The sequence below is a fragment of the Augochlora pura genome, chromosome 7 (genome assembly GCF_028453695.1).
Source record: "Augochlora pura isolate Apur16 chromosome 7, APUR_v2.2.1, whole genome shotgun sequence".
Lineage (NCBI taxonomy): Eukaryota > Metazoa > Arthropoda > Insecta > Hymenoptera > Halictidae > Augochlora > Augochlora pura.
In genome coordinates, this window is record NC_135778.1 from 17,770,175 (window position 1) to 17,790,568 (window position 20,394).

Sequence of the window (20,394 nt, forward strand, 5' to 3'; positions counted from 1 at the left end):
TTACTTTGTTGTTATGCGTTATTACAAATTCTTCATTTGCACATTATATTTGTACATAGTATACTATTAATCGAAATAGTTTTTGTTTGTCTACCATTTATTTGTGTAAAGTTATTGCAAAAAGACTAGGTGTACGAATACTTTTTTGACCCACTGTAGTTACAATGCTATTTACTATTGCGTTCTTATTGAACGAATACTCCTGCGGCGGTGAAAAAGTATAAGACCAGCGTCCATGCTTTCGAATATTGTTTCGTAATTTCAAGATAATTCAATTGGTACGTCGACATAGGTAGAAAGGTATAAATGTTCGAGTCTTTCGCATCAGCTACGTGGAAAGTTAAATTTTGTATATATTACACAGCTCTGTTTCCGATTATTAACAACCGATTTGTATTGTATCGATGATACCGTTCGCCGAATCCAGTCTCATTTTGTCGCACAAAGTGTACAGCTCAAGATGAATGAAACCAATGTTTAATTAACGCTGTGATTTCGGATCAATCGCGACTAAACCGAAAATAAATATCGAGAATGATCAATTAGAAATAACCTACTGTATCTGTCTAATAATCTATCTGTGTTAGAAGGCAGTTGTCGATGTTGTTTATAACTCTCATCTACAGAATTCTGCGAACTTCCCAGATGTTAAGAACATGTAGCAGCATCAATACACCATTTTCATATCGCTGTGTATCTTTGGTTTGGATGTTTCTTTTCGGGACAAAGACGCGCTGAGAAACGAAACCAATCTTTGTTGACCACGAAATTAACTATCGGAAGGAAGAGACGCGGGAAAGAACGAATTTGAAACGAAACGTAATAATTGTGTTCGCGATCCTTCCTTTTAAGAAGATTTCGCGAGATTCTCATTAAAACCACGACTCCAGAACCTCATAAATGGATCGTAAAGTTTGAAAGTTCGTAGGATGCTCCTAAATACATATTTATAGTTAATTATAAAGGAATGATACAATACTGCCGTTAATTAATTCTCGTTGTCAAATTTTTCGTGAGCATTCGTATTGTATTACACGTCGACACGAAATATTTTCGCTGAGTAATTGCTCTGAATATTTGCAGACAATACGCTTCTTAATACATATGGGTGTCTACTGGGTTTAAATATCATTACTTGTAAACATTTCCAACCGAGTGTTGCAATTCTATTCTTGGAAACATCTCTCTTTAATGCTCTATTTTTACACGAAATTGGGCCATAATTAATCTGTACCATTTTAATAATTCGCACTCTGCGGTATAAATCTTTGTAGAAGAGAAATATGATGAACATTTTGTTCATTGTCGAGCAACTTTAACTTTGTTGCTATTCAGTAATGATTTCTGACTGACGTTATATTAACAATTTTATTATATTTTCTGTTTAGCGTTAAGTAATACGTAAGGAATTATAATTAGCTATAGGAAACATTTCACTACCACGCAAAGTGACGGATTCGTTACTTTGGTATTCGCATTTATTTAACTTATTATTATCGTTTGAGATAGAAAATTACTGTCCTCTTAACGAGTAATCTATATACAATCGTAACGACTCCATGATATCATTTAAACCAATTTGTCACAGTTAAAACCGCACAAGATCAGACGACAGTTCAAACTTTCTCGATCCTCTGTGGCTTGTTTCACGCCTGCGTTAACAAAGACTTATTTCTTTCGGACATCGCGAAACTGAAAGCCTGCTTTCTTCGTTGATTTTCAGTTGGAGGAACTAAGAAAGGGTGGGTAGCTTCAATGTCAATAAAGATATCAATTAAAATATTATATGCATATGTATAAATATAAAAGAATCGTTCAATGAAATTGAACAAAAATAATGCGTCGGACTCCACAATGTAATGTTGAAGAGAAAGAAAATTTATTTAGATGCTTCGACGAAGAAACGGCAGACTGTTTAACTTGCGGCCTCGTTATCTCGTCGATTGAAAAATTCCGTGTAATTAACCAGAAAACTTTCGAAAGCTCTCCCTCGCAACAAAATAGCACACTTACGCACGTGTTAGTGTAAAGCATTTTGTACTATCTGCGACGCCGACTTTACTTGCGAGACGCGTTATTCAAAGTTATACTTAACATGCATTAACGTGTGCGCTAACATCATCGAATACGCTGATACAATGGATCAGACGAGGTGTACGTTCAACATCGTAATGGCATTTATATTTTGTTTCTTCTTGTAATAGGACTATAAAAATACATAATGTACGTAATTTAAGTAACGCGCGTCACGAAATTACTTGATTAGAATGACACAAGAATGGCAATTGTTCAAGGAAGGCGTACAAAGTGCCCCGCTTTAATTCTGTTCGCGCTCACCGTTCTCGGAGTGGTATTTGTTTTTTAAAAACGACCAACTTACCCTGTCTCTCGTGTAATATAACATTTATATTTGGAGTGCGGCTTTATATTTACATGTATTGCTTCGCCTGTACTTACTAAATCACGTGGTCGAGATTAGTCTCACGGAAACAGAGACGATTGATTCGAAATGCTTCAACGACGATCCGAATAGTTTATTTGAAGGGTTGGTTTATCTATGTCTCGTTGTCGTAAAACAGGCAACTAGTTTACGAGGGAATGTTATAAAATTATTTAGTTTTCTCAGTATCAATGTTTGTGTAAAAAGTAGCGAGAGCAACGTGAGAAGACTATGGAAATAAAATACAAATGCAGACTCTGAGTGATTAAGCGTCAAATGCATGAAATTTACAGTGAAACTTTAAAAAGAAAAAATATATATATACATAGCAATGAATATTATGATATATTTTTTATTTACGATATATTCTTTTAGAAGCTGTGTATAAACTTGGAGGACGTTTATTATAACATAAGTTACTCGTGTAAACGATTCCGTGATTTGAAGAACTGGATTATGTAAATAATTATATTGCATTAATTTCATCTACGAATTATATCCGATACTACAACTGTGACTGGACGTCACGATTTTCTTTCAAGCACAGGAATAGACTATCAAATAAAAAGTGTCCGTTTCCGCTAAGTTAAGACATGATTCGAGATCGCGTCAACGTACACTTGCTCCTCTTCGATTATCCATGACTGTCGTCAACGATTGATCCTTGTACCGTGTGTGACAGTGTCGAGTACAATAAAACTCCATTTATATGGATTTTTCGGGAGACGAACATTTAACAAGGTAGCGTCGCTTGCAACTTGCATTCCGAAAAGTAAAGTTTATTTTCAGTTAAAGGTGAGGTTCTTAATTTGTCTTTGAATCGTAGCAATATTATAGAGCCTACCGTATGATTCCATCTGGTACTAGTTCAGATAATGAGAACTCAACTAGGGTTCACATTAACGAGTTCTGCATTCACGTGAATGAAGTTCACATAAGAACATATTTTCACATACACTACATATGAATAAAGATTAAAATAGCGGAGTTCGCATAAATGAAGTATGCATAATAAAGATTAAAAAACGGAAATTGCATAAATAAAGTGCATATGAATTTAATACAAATCAATTAGAGTTCAGATATATGGAGATTTGCTGTACCCAAACTGTATCATAATTTGTGCGCTATTCTTTGTGCATATTCTTCGATTCGAAAAGAGATATCGATAACCCAGAGATTAATCGCGAAACACGTGCCACGAAAACGCGAAACAGACCGCCGAAAACCGCCGATTAGAAAAATCGCGTGGTAGCGTAATAAAAGCGGGGAACGTTGGAAAAACGATGACAGCGCGTTCCGATGCGTCATTCCTCCGATTGATTTATATTGGTTCGTAAATAACATAGTATTTCGTGACGCGCTTACGAGCATGTACATGTATACATAGCGATCGCGTCTCGCTTCTTTACACTGTTACACGATGAGCACCAAAAAATATACATAGAAGTGAACATTGCGCTGCAGGACGGAAAATAAAATAACATGCGAATAATATGCGTATGCGGATGCGCCTTACAAGAATTATCTGACGCCAATTGTATAATAGTTTGTAATCGCATATCCTATCGGTTGCACAAATTTCGTAGCGTACTGTCAAACGCAGCGGGTCATGCAATTACTTGTATAGTCCTCGCGCGACAAGAAGGCACCATTCTGTTCATATTCTCCCTCTTTCCCTACCCCCACTGCCGTAGCTGTCGCTATCATCGATCGTCGTCGATTTTCTTCATCGTTTTCGGCCAATCGCGGCCAACAATTGCGACAGTGGGGCAGCTAGTAAGAGGGGAAACGTAAACACAGAGGTGCCTTCTTTTTCCGTGAGGACAATACGTTGTTGTTCATTTTTAATCGGCAGAACGTCGGTATTTACGCACACACGATGATAATTTTATACGATCGATCAGTTCGAAATTTTAATACGTTGCTCAGCTTGATTTTTCGACCAACTTCTTCCTTTCTGAAAAATGTCGCGCTGATTCAGCTCCTGAGATATTCACGAAAAATTCTAGACTCTCCTCGGACCTAATTTATTCCGTTAGATCTAACGTGAAACTAAATGTAAAACCGTTTCAGAAGAGTCTACAATTTACTGCGATTATCTCGAAAACGTAAGAAAAGCGGTATTTCTTCCAAAGGAAAAAGGTTGTTCGAGATGTCAAGCTGTACAACAGATTTCAATTTCATCGAAATTAGTGATGGAGACCATTTGAAATAATTACTATTTTGCACTTGTTTGAAAGTGTGTGGGATCGTTTGAGAAACGACGTTAAATGGATTTGGACATTTTGAATCGGTTTTACAAGAATCTTACGTTCCCCTTAAGTCTTCGCGGTCTCCACAAGTTTTGAAAGTACGTCATGAAATTTTTGGCCCCATAGAAATGTATTTTGAAGCTCGTTGATCTGGAGAACAATTTTACGATATTCTTCTTCGAAGAGTTCGTCAGAATACGGATTCTGGCCGTAAGCGCGTGCGCGTACTATAAGGAAATAGTGCGTACGTAGTACATACTCGCGACACTTATTAATATTCCGATTAAGCAATCAAAATGGTCTCATATTTTGTTCGTGAGTTACGCATGAAAAGAAAACTGAGGAAACCCGCATCTATCATCATTACTAATATTATTATTATTATAATAAATCTCAGTATGCTCTAAATGTATTATCGTTGTTGTATAGTAATCATTACTATTAATATTATTTTTTTTATTGTTAGCATTACGATTATAATTAATATTAGTATCGTTATTATAATTACTATTTTTACTGTTATTATTAGTACTACTATTGTAGTTGTCATTTGTTCACCGCTGCTACATTCCTTACGTTTCTATTATTCTCTACCCTTTCTTTTCTCGCTATTACCAGGTGACTATATGTATACTCGTATATTAACCTATTGTTTCTTCTGTTACAGTAGTATGATTGTGTATGCGTGTTGACATATAAATGTTGACTTTACAGTAAGCTAATTCGGTCTTCTTGCATTCAACGATATTTAATGAACAAAATTAGACCTGTATACGCACGGCCGTTTTTATCAACGTTCGTATACAATGCGGAAAAGAAACGAAATAGCATCGCAGGATCTTCGGTTTACAACACGTTACGAGTTACGAAGGGAACGATAATGCACTCGCTTCAAAATGAGAATTTGTACGGCCACGTTGCCGTAACAGTTTACGACAAACATTCCGCGCGATATTACTTGTATTATTATAATGACCATAGAACGATTTTTAAGAAAGATTCAGTCTTCATCCTTTTCCCTCATACAGGATGACCAACTCATATCTATAAATGTATCTCAGAAATTGCGTTCGACTAAAAAAACTTGGTTTTAAATAATTCAGAGGTTCCGAGGACTACTGAAACGTGTAACTATACGTACAAGCAAAACTGACTTTGATCCTGTTTCGTAAGGTAAAATTTTTGTATAGCATCGTATAGTACACATGATAAGGGACAAAAGTCTCATAGACCCTCTTAAAAAATGGCGTTGAAGTTTCGATAATTCTTATATTCATTTTACTTGGCATGCTATTACATTTTAGAATACAGCGTTAATATAAACAACGTGTTACTGATAAAGTGAAAAAGTAATGCCTAGCTGGAGGAACGTATCATTGTCTTTTAGAATAGTTAGAAAATATTGTAAAATTTTAAAAACAGTTATCTTGTAGTATCAATAACCGCTATATGACTAAGATACTGTTTACTTCAGCAATTCTAAACGCAATGTAACATCAAAAACGTATGTTAAGAATTGAGTGGAATTGTCGCACCATTTTTTATGAAATTGAAACACATATTATCGATTTTCTCAAATATTTCGATAGAAACGCTGGATGAAGAATATTAAAAATACTGGAAAATTCAACAAAATAGGCAGACATATCTTTACCCGAGAATGTTAAATATGTTTATTTTTTAAAAGTAACTTGGAAATTAGTAAAAAAACTCACCAAAGTCTGTTGGAATAAACAACTTGTATCCTGTGCGTGTACAATGAAATTTATCGTTTGTTAATATTGCGAACCATACAAAATAATATTCGAAAGAAAAACATTTATTGTTTTATCGTTCTGCGTTGAAATTCTGCTGCGAAACGGCTGGCGTGCTGTTTGTAGTAGATGAAAGTAAATATCGCGAAAAGCCCGGTTTCCATCAAAGGCATTTTGATCGGCGACAGTATTTTTATACGTCGCGCAAACACACTCACATGTTTTCTCTTTTGCAGACGTGCCTAGTGAAGCACACACTAATATACCGAAACAAAGCCTGCTTCTGAAAGCGGCACCGGTAGAATAGTAGATTAGTTAGCACTTGGTAATCTGCTAATTCACTAAGGACACTCATCGAGAGCTCGGCATTCTGAAGGAGACGTCGAACAGCCATGGGAAAACAAAACAGCAAACTAAAACCGGAAGTCTTAGAAGATCTTAAACAGAATACCGAATTTACGGGTGAGTCGGAGTTTTATAAACAGAATAAATTGTACAGATACAACATTGATAGAAATGAAACGTTAATGAGTGAATACACGAGGTTGTTTGACAGAGATGATAAATGTCTTCTGCTCTTCAAATAGAATATGTTTCAATCCTTTGTAACATCATATTTTGGATTATTTTTACATATCACAAACTAGTACACGGTTTTGTAAACGGAGCAAGAGTATGAAATAGATTTCATAGTAATTTTCGAGATCTATATTTAAATTCAATCAGATAGCAATAATTACGAGAAGCTCGTAATTTTTATTTTCGAATTATATTCTTAATTACTAAATACTGTGTGTTCTCGTATGAATTTTTAATTTACTACAGCTTATCTCTGTTCAAAGATGCGGAGATTCAAGAATGGTACAAAGGTTTTTTAAAGGACTGTCCGAGTGGTCACCTTAGCGTAGAAGAATTTAAGAAGATATATGGAAATTTCTTCCCTTACGGTGATGCTTCAAAGGTGAGCTACCACATTATCTTGCCAAATTTTTTTAAGTAAAATGAATATCTTACGTTACTATAGTACCATATAATATGAATTTACATAATTAATCTTTCCTGGCATGTGCAAATGAAGTTAACGACAGAGTGGTGGTAATTATCGTCTTTACGGAATCTCCCAATAATATAGGAACACCGAAATAAGCTGAAGATGTCCGTGCACATTTAGTATCAGATATCTCTTTCCAAATTGTAAACAGGTCTCAAACTTTTTCTAAAAAAAGTAATAATATCTTAGTTTCTCTTTTGTTACATTTATTATATGAAAATTAAATGCGTCCGGTGAATCATAATTCTCAGATAATATTTTAACAAAAACAAAACTTGAATGTATAAAACGGAAAAGCACTTTCCGATCTATATTTTCGTACGAAGTGTGCATGTTTCGGCTCGTTCCATATTTTTGAAACACGCAGTATGTAACAGGGATATGCACTTAACTCGAAATCCTCGTTTGGTAAAACAAGCGAGTCGGAACGCTATGACAAGCGAAGAGACACCGCCCCATTCCTGCAATATTATTTCTGACGCTCGTGAACTCGCACAGACAAGGTTCTTTAATGAGTTTTAAGTTGTCACTATTACACTAATGTTCATAATTGTGCAATTTATAGTACGATTCATTTCGTGAAGGAAACGTTCTCATTTAATGCGTGACGTTTTCATAACATAATTGGAATCGTAATTGATATTTTACTGTTATCAATAGAAAACTTATACAAACCAAAAAACTTATACCAACCAATCAAAAAATACGCCGGCAGAGAAAAGAAATAACGAATAATAAATCCGTTCGCATAAACAGTTAAAACGAAGCACAATTATTTGAAGACCATGTTAAAAATATCCCCATTAATTTATGTTTACAACCACGCACGGCTTTACTAAGAAAAGGAGAACTTACAAAACATTAGCCACTTAAAAGGAAACTGCATGGAACTTTGATTTTTACGAGCTGGATAGTCACAATTATAAACTGGCGTAACAAATATCGTTGGCATAGCGTAAGAGTATCGTACACCCTTCTTTCCATATTTCCTTATGTTTCACAGCTAGCTTGACAAAGTATTCTTATTAGTGATCAAAGGACAACGTTATGTTAGAAAATGGATCTCAAGAATCCTGTCCCCAGTTACTTCTACTCCGGAAGTCGAGGTGCTCCTCCTAAGAGATGTATTCCACGGTGACTCCTATCTCTTCGTCAGATCACGCGGTGTCCTTTACCGAAGCCTGGCACCAATAAGCTGATATTATATTCTCGTGGGACGACCTGAGTAAATTATTGGACTTCTCAGTCCACATCTGTATCGGTCGCCCAAGTGTAATAGTCGCCAGCGTGCGACGAGTGGAAGACTGTTCTTGTTTAGAAAATCGTATCCGTAAAATTGCGTAACTGTAAAAACGGTACTTGGATACAGGTAGTTCTCAGCTGTATTGGCACAATGGGCATAAAACAAAATGCTGTCGGTATTCTATTACGCTTCTCAAGGCTTCTGTGCACAAACACGGCAATGCAATTATTAACTCGTTGGCCGTTTTCAATCGTTTAGGCAAAACCGATAAATAACGAAGACAGAACAGACCACGACGAAGATCAGGAAGAACAAAAGTTCGTACACGCCAGGATAACGATATGTGAAACCGATGTGCTTTACGAATGGTAGATCTATGATCTATCGAGTTTTGCTCTATCAAGATATTATAATCTCCACATGATAGACAGAGTTCGGAATAGAAAATGTGGTGAATTTATGAAAAATATGATGAATAAAAAAGAACGGACAACAGATCGCAAATAACTAATGCTGCCCAGAGAAGACAATGAAGTGATTTTGTCTAAGAGTGATCATTAATTTGTGGGCTAACTAGTTATAACAAGTCTACTAGAAAATGGAAGAATGGAGATTTAATCATCTGTTCATTTTTGTAGGGAAAAATTGATGTAACAATAAAAAACAATACTGCACACATAACGATGCAGGTGCAGTGGTGGGGAGAAAGTATTCAAACCTGCGATCTTCGTAATACTATGATTTATTTTTCGATAATATCTCTCTCACTCACTCACTCACTCGCTCTCTCTTACTCAAAACTTGTAACATAGGACTGTAATAGACAGCTGTTATAATTATCCATAATTATGAACTTATACCATAAGTAATACAAATTTCATTCCACATTTATGCAGTGTGAAACGTAAAACTAAAAAATTTAAAACAATAAAATTGTCATAATCATTAGTCTTATTGTATATCATTTTACAGGTTATAAAAAAATTATATCAAATACTTAGAGACTACCAATTTTATAAACTTGTGACAATACTGTAGCTAAATCAACTGTAAGAACATTACAAGAATTTAAAGATATCACTTTACTATTCTTAACTTGTTACCATTATTAAAAGAAGAAAACATTTTTCTTCTAGTCTATGTTTCTTATAATTAACATCGTCAATTTCTATTTTGCATAAATTCTTCGCAGTCTCAACCATTGCTAATGATTAAGGTTAGAGTTATATAATATATATATATATCATCTTCCTAAAATGCAGAAGCAAGTTTGTATTACTTATGGAATAATCTGATACATGCACACTTATACTTATTTGGCCACGCAGCTTTCATTTAAACTGCTTACAATTATTTTGACTTGTACTTCGATGCTTCTAAAAAATGAATTATGTAAGAAAACACTGATTGTGCACACTTTATGTGCACCATCATGCGTACCAAATATGGTACGAGGAGGAAAGTAAACCTACAGAGAGCCTCCTCCTCTCGTGAACACATTGTCAATCTGTCTTTATTATTTGCTTGTTCACGCATATACAATGTACAAGTCTAACGAAATACAGCTTCCAATGAAACAACGTTCCCTTCGATCCACTATCTGGGAAATCAGTCCTTTATTTTGCTATACTGCCATTAAAAAATTGAATTAACGATGCAATTCATTCAATTATTTTTACTTAAACCGAATCTCGAAACCGTTCTTAATTATTTAACAGTATTTTCACATCATGTAATGTATAGTTTGCAGAACATGTATTCAGAACATTCGATGCGAACGGCGATGGAACGATTGACTTCCGAGAATTTTTGTGCGCTCTGAGCGTTACATCTCATGGTAAATTGGAACAGAAACTGAAGTGGGCCTTCAGCATGTACGATCTGGACGGTAACGGCTACATTTCGCGACAAGAAATGATGGAAATCGTAACAGTACGTACAAAATATACATTAGTTATATTATAATCTGTAGAATCGGAACAATCAAAATTGATTCTTGATTAAGTGTCAAATTTTCTAATTCTGAGCTAGCAGTTTCGAAATATTGACCAACAAGTTTAAACTGAACAGTTTAAATATACTTTTTCGATATATCTTTCTTTATGCAAGTTTTTCGGTAACAATAAATGGAAATTAATACTTATTGCACGATAAACGAAAAGAATAAAACTTAATTGGCTTTTCGCTTGAATTCGAATGAAAAGTTTATTTACAAAACCATCGTATAAAATATCCATACATCGCCGGATGAAAGAGAAACAAAAATTATTTTTTATTTACCTTTCCCTAAAATCCACATAAAAATTAACAATTAATTTTCAAACAAGATAATAAGGTTTGTTCTATAAGAATTTACTGGTTTCAGGCAATCTACAAAATGGTAGGATCCGTGATGAAAATGCCAGAAGACGAGTCTACACCTGAAAAAAGAACCGACAAGATATTCTTGCAAATGGACAAAAATAAGGATGGAATATTATCGCTTGATGAATTTATAGAGGGTGCAAAGAATGACCCGTCTATTGTGCGACTGTTGCAGTGCGATCCGAGTGCACAAGCTCAGTGAAGCCTTGGGCCGTTACGCAAGTATTACCGTATCATCTACATACGAGAATCGGGAACCGGTCTAATAGTACCCCATGTAAAAAGCATTACGATCATAAGAAATATGTATGACGATTTTCCCAGAAGATCTATGAATCATAACGTTCACTGTTATTTGGTTTCTATTGACGAACTTTCACGTAAACTTGTTTTTTTTTTATTTTGGTACAGTCACAACGTTTTATCTGAACGATTGTTTGAATTGGCAAAAGCTAGGAAGTAAGTAAGATACATGTTTCCTTATGAACGTAAATGTTCTATAAAAGCGTAGGCGATAAGGAAAAGTGGTATTTTGAAATTGGACCGGTTCCCGGAAAGGTCCAGGGTCACTGGGCCCATGGCGCTTGCGCATACCGCAAGCTAGTCTGTAAGACTAGTCCAGTCGCTCCGTCTCATAAACGGATCGGTTTTAAACAAAAAGCTTGTTACGTTTTTGGATATATTGATCTTCGTGTGCTGCGTACGACGAAGGACCCACAGAGCGATCCACGCTCTGTGATTTCAGAAAGAATATTTCGACTCATAGCTACAGCCGAGAATCTGCTTCATCCAACGATGCAACCTTGATACTGTTGATAAGTCTAATGTCTGTAGCAGTGTCCTCAGTCTACTTGTTCGGTTAAATGTAATAATTAGCGAGATCCTAATTGTTATACAGAAAATGTACTATATACTTGTACTGTTCGTTATTTCACAAAATGTCTTGAATGTAGAAATTTCATTTTACTTGTATACAAGCACTGTCTTTCATCATAGGAATGTGTATGTCTTTGCTAATCACCTTTGATTGTGCTTCTGAATAACGATGACATTACGGACGTATTTTTGAGAAATAGTCTTTATTAAAAATCTCCGCCATACGCAGCTCAAAATGAAATTAGTCGTTAAACGCGATATTTAATTTTTGTAAGCTATTGTACACAACGTATCTTTCTCCTACTTTATAGTCACGTGCAATGGACATACAGTTGACGACTCTTTCAAGGTTAGAGGTTTATATATGACTTTTTTTAACAGAATTACATACTCCGATTCAAAATTTACATTTAAATTATATTATTTATAATAAAAAAAAAAATAAAAAATATACCATTATTTAAGAGATTTTGATGATGGTTTTATCTAAAATCTGGTTGAAATAGACTTTTAAATTTATCTAATGATTTTATTGTATAACTGATTGTTTGGTATTCATGATTTCATCTTCTTATTAAGATACCTTCCTTAAAACATAGGTTTCTTAGTAATGAATTATTTTTACATTTCCTAATATCATAAAATTTTATTGTATAATGTGTCAACATTTTTTACGATATGAACAAATAGGTTGTATGCTAATGTTTTTTTATATTATTGTTCGATTATCATATCTTGGTTGCTTTTTTGGAATTGCTCTAAATCATTATAATAAATAGAAGCACTATATAGCTTTCATTAAATTGTAAAATTGGCAGAATTATCATGTACACATTCATAATTAGGCATTAACTTATAATTCTCACAAAATCATTTAAATAATGCAGTTACGAAGATTGTATAGACATTTAGAACTATTAATTATAAGAAAATTACCAATACAGAGATTGGAAGGTGCTGCACATTAGAATGTTACTAAACATTGTGAACAGAAAATTTTAATCACAATACATATTCAGTTAGCCAACAGATACCAGTTATACAATACCTTTAAATTAAACTAATTAGCTTTATAGTTTCTATTCATAACTCATATCCATTCTTATTTTAAAGTAATTCAGTGTTTTATTAACTTAGCTTCAGTAGTTCCTTGTTTTAAGTAATAAAAGAAAAAAATTGAAGGTGCTTTTTTTCCATTTGTCGAAGCAAATCTAAATACCTTTTTATTCATGAAATTCAATGCGCTTTATTTTTGTATATAGTAATTTCTTCATTTCATAGGATAAATTGTATCTAAAGTCCCTGGATCTAGGTAGAAGATTTCTCGCATTAGGCAATGAACAGGAAGTAATCAAAAAGCTAATATATGCAAGTTTTTGTTTATGAAAATATATGTACACTTCCATTCTCTTCTACGATTGTATGTAGAATAACTCAAATGAAAATAGAATAACCTCTATAAAAATTCTATTTTTAAGTATGTAGAAATCTGATAGACTAACTAGATTTGCACCTAGATAATAAAAAAATTCTATTACACGTGTCTATGAGATAGGAAAAAATAATGCTAAGCATAATGGCTACTTGCAAAGACACATTATTTCATATTATGTGATAATGTGCAAAATACTCTTTGTGATCCTGGCAGAAAGTTTTAGATATCTCATAATACACTGTCCTGGATCTTTCAATGATCCAACAATTGTGAAGAATATTCCTTTTGCGTGAAATCTTACTGTATTAACAACAAACAATCAGTACTCATTTGGATAGCAAAGGTCACTGGAACAATAGACAAACAATTCGATCTAAAAGTTTATGTTATTACTGCGTATACATTCTTATAATACAGTAGAACTCCATTTATCCAAATATCACTTATTAAAAAAAATTAAGTAAATTACTTAATATTTAGTTTCTATTAAATTATATTTCAGCTTTTATTGAGTACTGATCATTGTCTTACGTGAGTAACACTGATGTCAATTTTTTCCCAATAGTAAATACATAGAGATAGAAATTTTACAAAAACAAAGTAAAACATACTAATTGTGCTCACTTATAAAATCAAATGTGTACTCACTTATATTTATCTTAAAATCAGACAAATTAATCTGCAATTTTATTGTCTAAACATAAATATTAATTATTTATACAAACAGTTAAGGATAGTAACAAATAATCATTTAATTCCTTTATATTATCCCTTAACGAAAATATGTGGATTTCTACTGTAAAAACATTACAATATAAATTATATATAAATACTTATCTTACAATAAGTGAATTACATTTGCTTTATATCTATAATATTTTCGTAATTTCTAAGGGTGTAAACTAATGTAAATGATCATCAAAATTTATCATGGCATTATATTTGTGAACATAACATTAAATATGTTACAGTGGAATGTGTATGTTAAAACTAAGTGGGGTACGAAAGTTCTGTTTGTTGGAGATTATTTGATAATAAAGTCGCTTAATATTAGGAACATAAAACTGTAAACGTTATAAAAATTAACTTGTCTTTTCTAATTGGAGCAATATATTTTTGCATATATGAATTTTTTACAAATGTAATGACTATAAACATATAAAGTAATCCAAACTACAATGAAAAGATATGAGGTAAGATTTAATTTTTATGAAATTTGTAAAACTTTGCTGCATTTTAATATGATATTCTGACAATAGTGCTATCTTTATATATAAAATTACTGAACTAGGTTCATGAATTTTGTGTCACAACAATAAATACAAGCTCAAAAAGGAAAAACCGCATAATAGCTTGTATTTTCATATAGTGTAATATAGTGGTTCTTGTTTAATATTTAAATTATCTTTCTCATTTCTTGTAACTATATATTTAAACCTTTCTATTTTATTTCTCATGAACATTGCTTCCTTAATATACATACAGAATGGTAATTTCCAATAATTTTCAGTATATACATATGCCTTGTCCCAAATTGAGATTTATCGAAAAGGGACTAATTTATTTATCTCATTTAAATGAACATCAAACTACTTCTAAGTCGCAGCAGGACACATTGTGAAATGAAAATGAATTCTATATTATTTTCAATTTAAATATTTGTTTAATCTACCTCTAAGCTTTATCAGTCGTTATATTCGTTAAAATTCATGTGTAAAGAAGCATGTTACTAGATTTTAAATAAGAAGGTCAAAACAACATTCATATATACCAGACATACAGTTTTACAAAAAAGTAATCAAATGTTGAATTCATTCCACAAACAGAACAATATTTAATTGTACATATCACACTTAATTTTATACCCTACACATTTTCTTAAAAATAATATGTAATTCGTTTTTTTATATAACATAAAAACGAATATATACAAAATTATATAGAGAACATCAAATGTCGTCTAAAATTTATATTTAATTTGTATAAAGTTATTCAAGTTACAAAATTATATGATAAATTTCCAGCAATCCGATAACCTTTGCTGTACTCCCTTTTTCAATGTTTGTTATTTTCAGTGAAGTGAAGATAATCCTTCAACCTTCGCGTTTAAACATTCAAAAATTCTTAAAGTCTCTGCCAATCCGAATGACTGAACTGATTGATATTTTCAGAAGCTTCTAAATCGAAACGATAGAAGTGCTTTCGTGAGAAGAACGAAAATTGTAAAAAGAAGCAAAACGTAAAAACACAACAAAATAAAAAGGAACGAAAGAATAAAATTCACACGCACGAACTATTTTAGAGATTTATTTTTGCGAATGCTTATGCGCGTGTACGTGTACGATTGTGCTATGTGTGTGACAATGTATCATTAAATGTGTCTACACGTATGCGTACGTGAGATAAGAAGGGCAAGATGTGAGAAAACAAAAGTAAACAAAAAAAGCGAAAACATAAAGTGAACACTAAAATGTTCCGCCATCTGTTATTCAATTAGTATTGATTCATTCAATACATTCTATACATGTATACATTTACGTAGAATTATAATTTTATGACTTATTGTAACGGTATGAGTGCGAAAGTTGCAGTTTTTTGCTGATATGAAGACGCGCAGCAGCAAAAGAAATACATGTAACAAATTACCGTAATTATAGTATTTATAGTACCAGCATAAGTAGTATATACGTTATCAGAAAGATATAAAATCTATACAAATTTCATGTGATAAAAAACAAATTTCAAAAATTTATTGTTTTCAGTATAAAAAGAACTTTGATCAAGTAACTTTAAATTTCATGATTTCCAATTAGCTTCTTGTCATTGGCAGCTTCTTTTCTGTCTCTATCACCATTTCCTCTTTGTATCGCATGACCGTGTGATTTTACTCACACTTTAAAACTTTACACTGCTTTCTGATATCACTATTCGAACATTTTTACCATTTAACAATTGACCATCATTCAATTGGTATTATTTTAAAGAAAAAAAAGCGGATAAGATATGTATACTAAAATGTATACATATTTATATTTGTATGTATTCTTAAATCTATTGTACTCTTAAGGTGTATATCCGTTCACCTTATGCTCATTAATATTTAAGGATAAAGACTATGTAGTTATATCTTTAACCCATATAGTCATTGTAAAAACTAAATAACCTCATTAAAGTTAATATATAAGATTTTAAAATAAATTTTAGTTTTCTCTGACTACTCAATGAAACAATGCCTTTAACTTCTAATAAATGTAGAGATGAGAAAAGGAAAGGTGGCAAATTTTACTTAAATAACATTGGTATTTTAAATATAGCACTAGTCTAATCATTCTATACTTACTGTATCTCCTGTTAAGGTGCAGTAAACAAGCATAACATAAATGACATCATTGTATTAACATAATTTTGAAGAGTCAATAATATTATAAAATATGCATCATTTTATTAGCATACAAGTATTTAATACTATTCCATTTCTTGTTTGTGAATCACATCTACAAACTGAATATATTACATTAATTTATCAAGTTTTAAGAAATTAATGTTGAAAGTTTACAAATCAAATGTGACAGATCAAATTAGGTTCACTATAAAAATTATATGTTAATAAATACATAATTTTTTTTCGTTTTCTAATGTACACTACTTTAGATTGCACAATTAAAATTTACTTTATTATTACGAATAAAAGACCATATAATATTGTGACTTTAAATATCTTCAGAGGAAACTTTGTTATTAATTTATGTTTACTTTAAACATTTCTAGATACTTTAATACGTAACATTAATAAATATTTACCTAAACATATTTATTTAAATAATATTTTTCAGAGTCCGCAAATGTTTTTAGAAATAATTTTATGTATAAAATTAATTTTAATTTTATAATTACATTAACATGAACTATTTATATGTAATGTGCATGGCTCTAGAAATATAACAAATATAAAAGTTTATAAATATATTATAATATGTTCTAATGGTTGTAATTGTAATTATATCAGGTTGATCAAAAGTTTCGAAATTGTTTTGGAAATGATATCTATTATTTTGATGCGCATGCTATTAAACGAGGGTTTACATCAAATTTGTTTCAAATAACATCTATGGTCTTGATAATCAAATGTTCTAAAAATATTTTGATACACAACATGTAAATAATTTATTTAATTCAAAAATATTACATAAATTTTATAACTATCTCCATTATAGATTTTTCCGTCAAGTACCATACAAAATAATATCTAATATATTGTATATCCTAACAACTTTTGAAATGTGAGTAATATTGTTCTCTAATATCATACTAATATTTTGTAATTTATATTTCAGTTATTTAAACTGATTCTATAGACAGATTAATTACCTGTAATTTATAAAAATTCCTAAAAAAGCTTATAAATATACAAATCAAATTTAGAAACAAGATTTTTTGATCAACCTAATATATGTATATGTACCACAATTTCATAAAAAAATATGTGCAAATATTAATATAAATTCAAATATTCATATAAAATTTCTGTTGCTTTAAAAAGCTTCATTCTTTTTTCCTATTCATTTATTTAATCTTATGTTCAAAATTACCGGTTAAGTCTAAGCTTTTTGTAAATGTAATGCTGTTCACAAAATATTCATAGATTATTTCAAAGAAGAAAAGCGATTATCAAAACTATTAATCTACTACTCTGTACAATGCAATTTTACTCGTATCATTTCAATAAAATATGAAATATGTGGAGTAATGTAAAATGTGATAAAAGTTATATACAAGAACAACTGTGAAAATTGATCGAGAGTAGTAGTTTAAGACATCTTAACTACATTGAAGATTAAATTTATTCTCAATACCATAAATAATTTTAAACAAAATACATCTTATATATCTTAATGAAAAGAAGGGGATGGTGAAGGAGGAAGAATAAGTAATACAATTAACCACTTTTTATTAAATATAAAATTTTATTCAATTTCTTAATGTAAAAACTACTTCATGCTGCTGCGTGGCACCAGAATGTTATTATGAGTAAGCAAATGAACTATCGCACTAAATAATAACTTGTAGTATAATGTAATTGTAATACATTATTTTATCATAAAAATAATACTTATACAAATTCCCACAAATTGGATTACTGATAAAAGCATTGGTAAAGAAAAAATACTGTTGTTCACTGCTTCTGTCTATCTTAATAATTCTTCTTGAACTAAAATTTAAATTGTTAAGAGTTTGATGGATTATAATTTTCACTTCAATCGATATTAATTTAACTACTGACTAAAAAAATATTAGACACCAGAAATCCATATAATAAGAATTCCAGCTAAATCTGACACTAATTAGAGATTGAAATCTATCTATATTTCATCATTATTTTTTGCCTAAGATTTTAGTACATCTAATTAGAGAATTCTAATCTAATCATAGAAGTTACTCCTCTTACTAATATTTCTGATCTTACAAATGACCTATGCCTTAAAAATTTTCTGCATCTACTTATAAAAATCTTTCCATATCTACTTCAGTAGTGTTATACAGAGTCGTATAGTTTAAACAAATTCATGGTTTCTTTTTCCGAAACTTATTTGATTTTAATATGGATTTATTGAAATAAATTTGAAATTTCAAAAATTTCATTTAAAATATTTTATGGAAAACAGAAGAACATGGCAGTAAATAAAACAAAAGTCAATAGCAGCAACAAAAAGAAAAAAATTTTATTGATAATATACAAGTATAAATACTCAAAAGTAATTATACTAATAACTTCATGTTGCTCTTATTTACTTTTGTAAAGAGATTATCTATTATTACAAAATATACAAACAAATGATACTTCTTGTAGGACAAAAAGAATTAATGAATTATACGACTCAGAATAAAAAAAAAAACAAGAAAGTTAATAGATGAAATTCTTAATATTTATACTACAAAACTTGTTGTTATTCTCTACCGGTGTTTTTCTCACAAACTTGAATCTATAAACATTAAATGTTCCTCCATTTGTATAATGTGTTGTCTTTCACTTTATGTCAATCTATTACATATCTCTAATAATTGTGAAAAAGCTTTTATGATCCGTAAAATTTATACTACTCAACTATGTCAAAGATATATTTAATTTTATTTCACAAACTGAGTTCTACTACTATTAATTATTTATAACAATTTCAATGTTTTCCCACCTCTTGATAATTTATCTCACTAATTTTTTATATGTTGTATTAGTGTAATTTATTATTAATCCTACATGTATTTATTGGTGCAATATGTGTATACGAAGTACAAAATACGTATTATTGAGATTGCGTTTGTTGTAATCTTTAAAAGATTTTGTTAAGCTTTCGCATAACTACTTCTGAACTAGCAATTCTTAGAATTTTAAATGTGACTGTCATTCAAGAAACCTATGGAAGATCAATATAAAGTGTAAATTAACTGAAAACTAAATGGACAAGGGATAGTTATGTTGAAGATAATAAATATATAGGATATTAAATATATTCGCGATGCTGAAGTGGTTTGTGCGAAAGTGTCAGAGTTTTATATTGTAGTATTGTTAATCATAGTTAACGGTTAATTAATATACTCAGGATACAATTAATTCTATATTAATAAAGCAACATTACATAAAGTGATATAAGATGTTGACGTACAAAGTAAAGCAATACGAAAATCAAAGCGCAACCCATTTTATTAAGTTATATTGAGAATGGAACACCGGTAAATATTATTTGCGTAAAATGTTGGCCATAAGGAATTATAAAATATTAATTTGCTTTTCACCTTACACATATTTATTGTAAGTAATAGTTGTTTATTATAAATAAGAACGAAATCACTTATGTATCAGTTAATTGCTACATTAAAGTGTTGATATTATACTCGTTCATCTTGAGTTTTAATACCTCTTGTGACAAATACATACATATTTATTTTCACGAAATAGTTCATTGTATCTCGAAATGAAGAA

General features: G+C 31.1%; 1 protein-coding gene across 1 annotated transcript in view; it reads left to right on the forward strand.

The window, feature by feature from the left end:
• The window catches only part of Nca (neurocalcin homolog), a 363,134-nt gene extending 342,823 nt beyond the window's left edge, over positions 1 to 20,311 (forward strand). The window contains exons 2-5 of the mRNA XM_078187642.1: positions 6,686 to 6,911; positions 7,292 to 7,410; positions 10,487 to 10,675; positions 11,109 to 20,311. Of these exons, the coding sequence (XP_078043768.1) occupies positions 6,842 to 6,911; positions 7,292 to 7,410; positions 10,487 to 10,675; positions 11,109 to 11,309 (579 nt within the window). The 5' untranslated portion in view covers positions 6,686 to 6,841 and the 3' untranslated portion in view covers positions 11,310 to 20,311. The remainder of the gene's footprint in view (positions 1 to 6,685; positions 6,912 to 7,291; positions 7,411 to 10,486; positions 10,676 to 11,108) is intronic.
• The last annotated feature ends 83 nt before the right edge of the window (positions 20,312 to 20,394 follow it).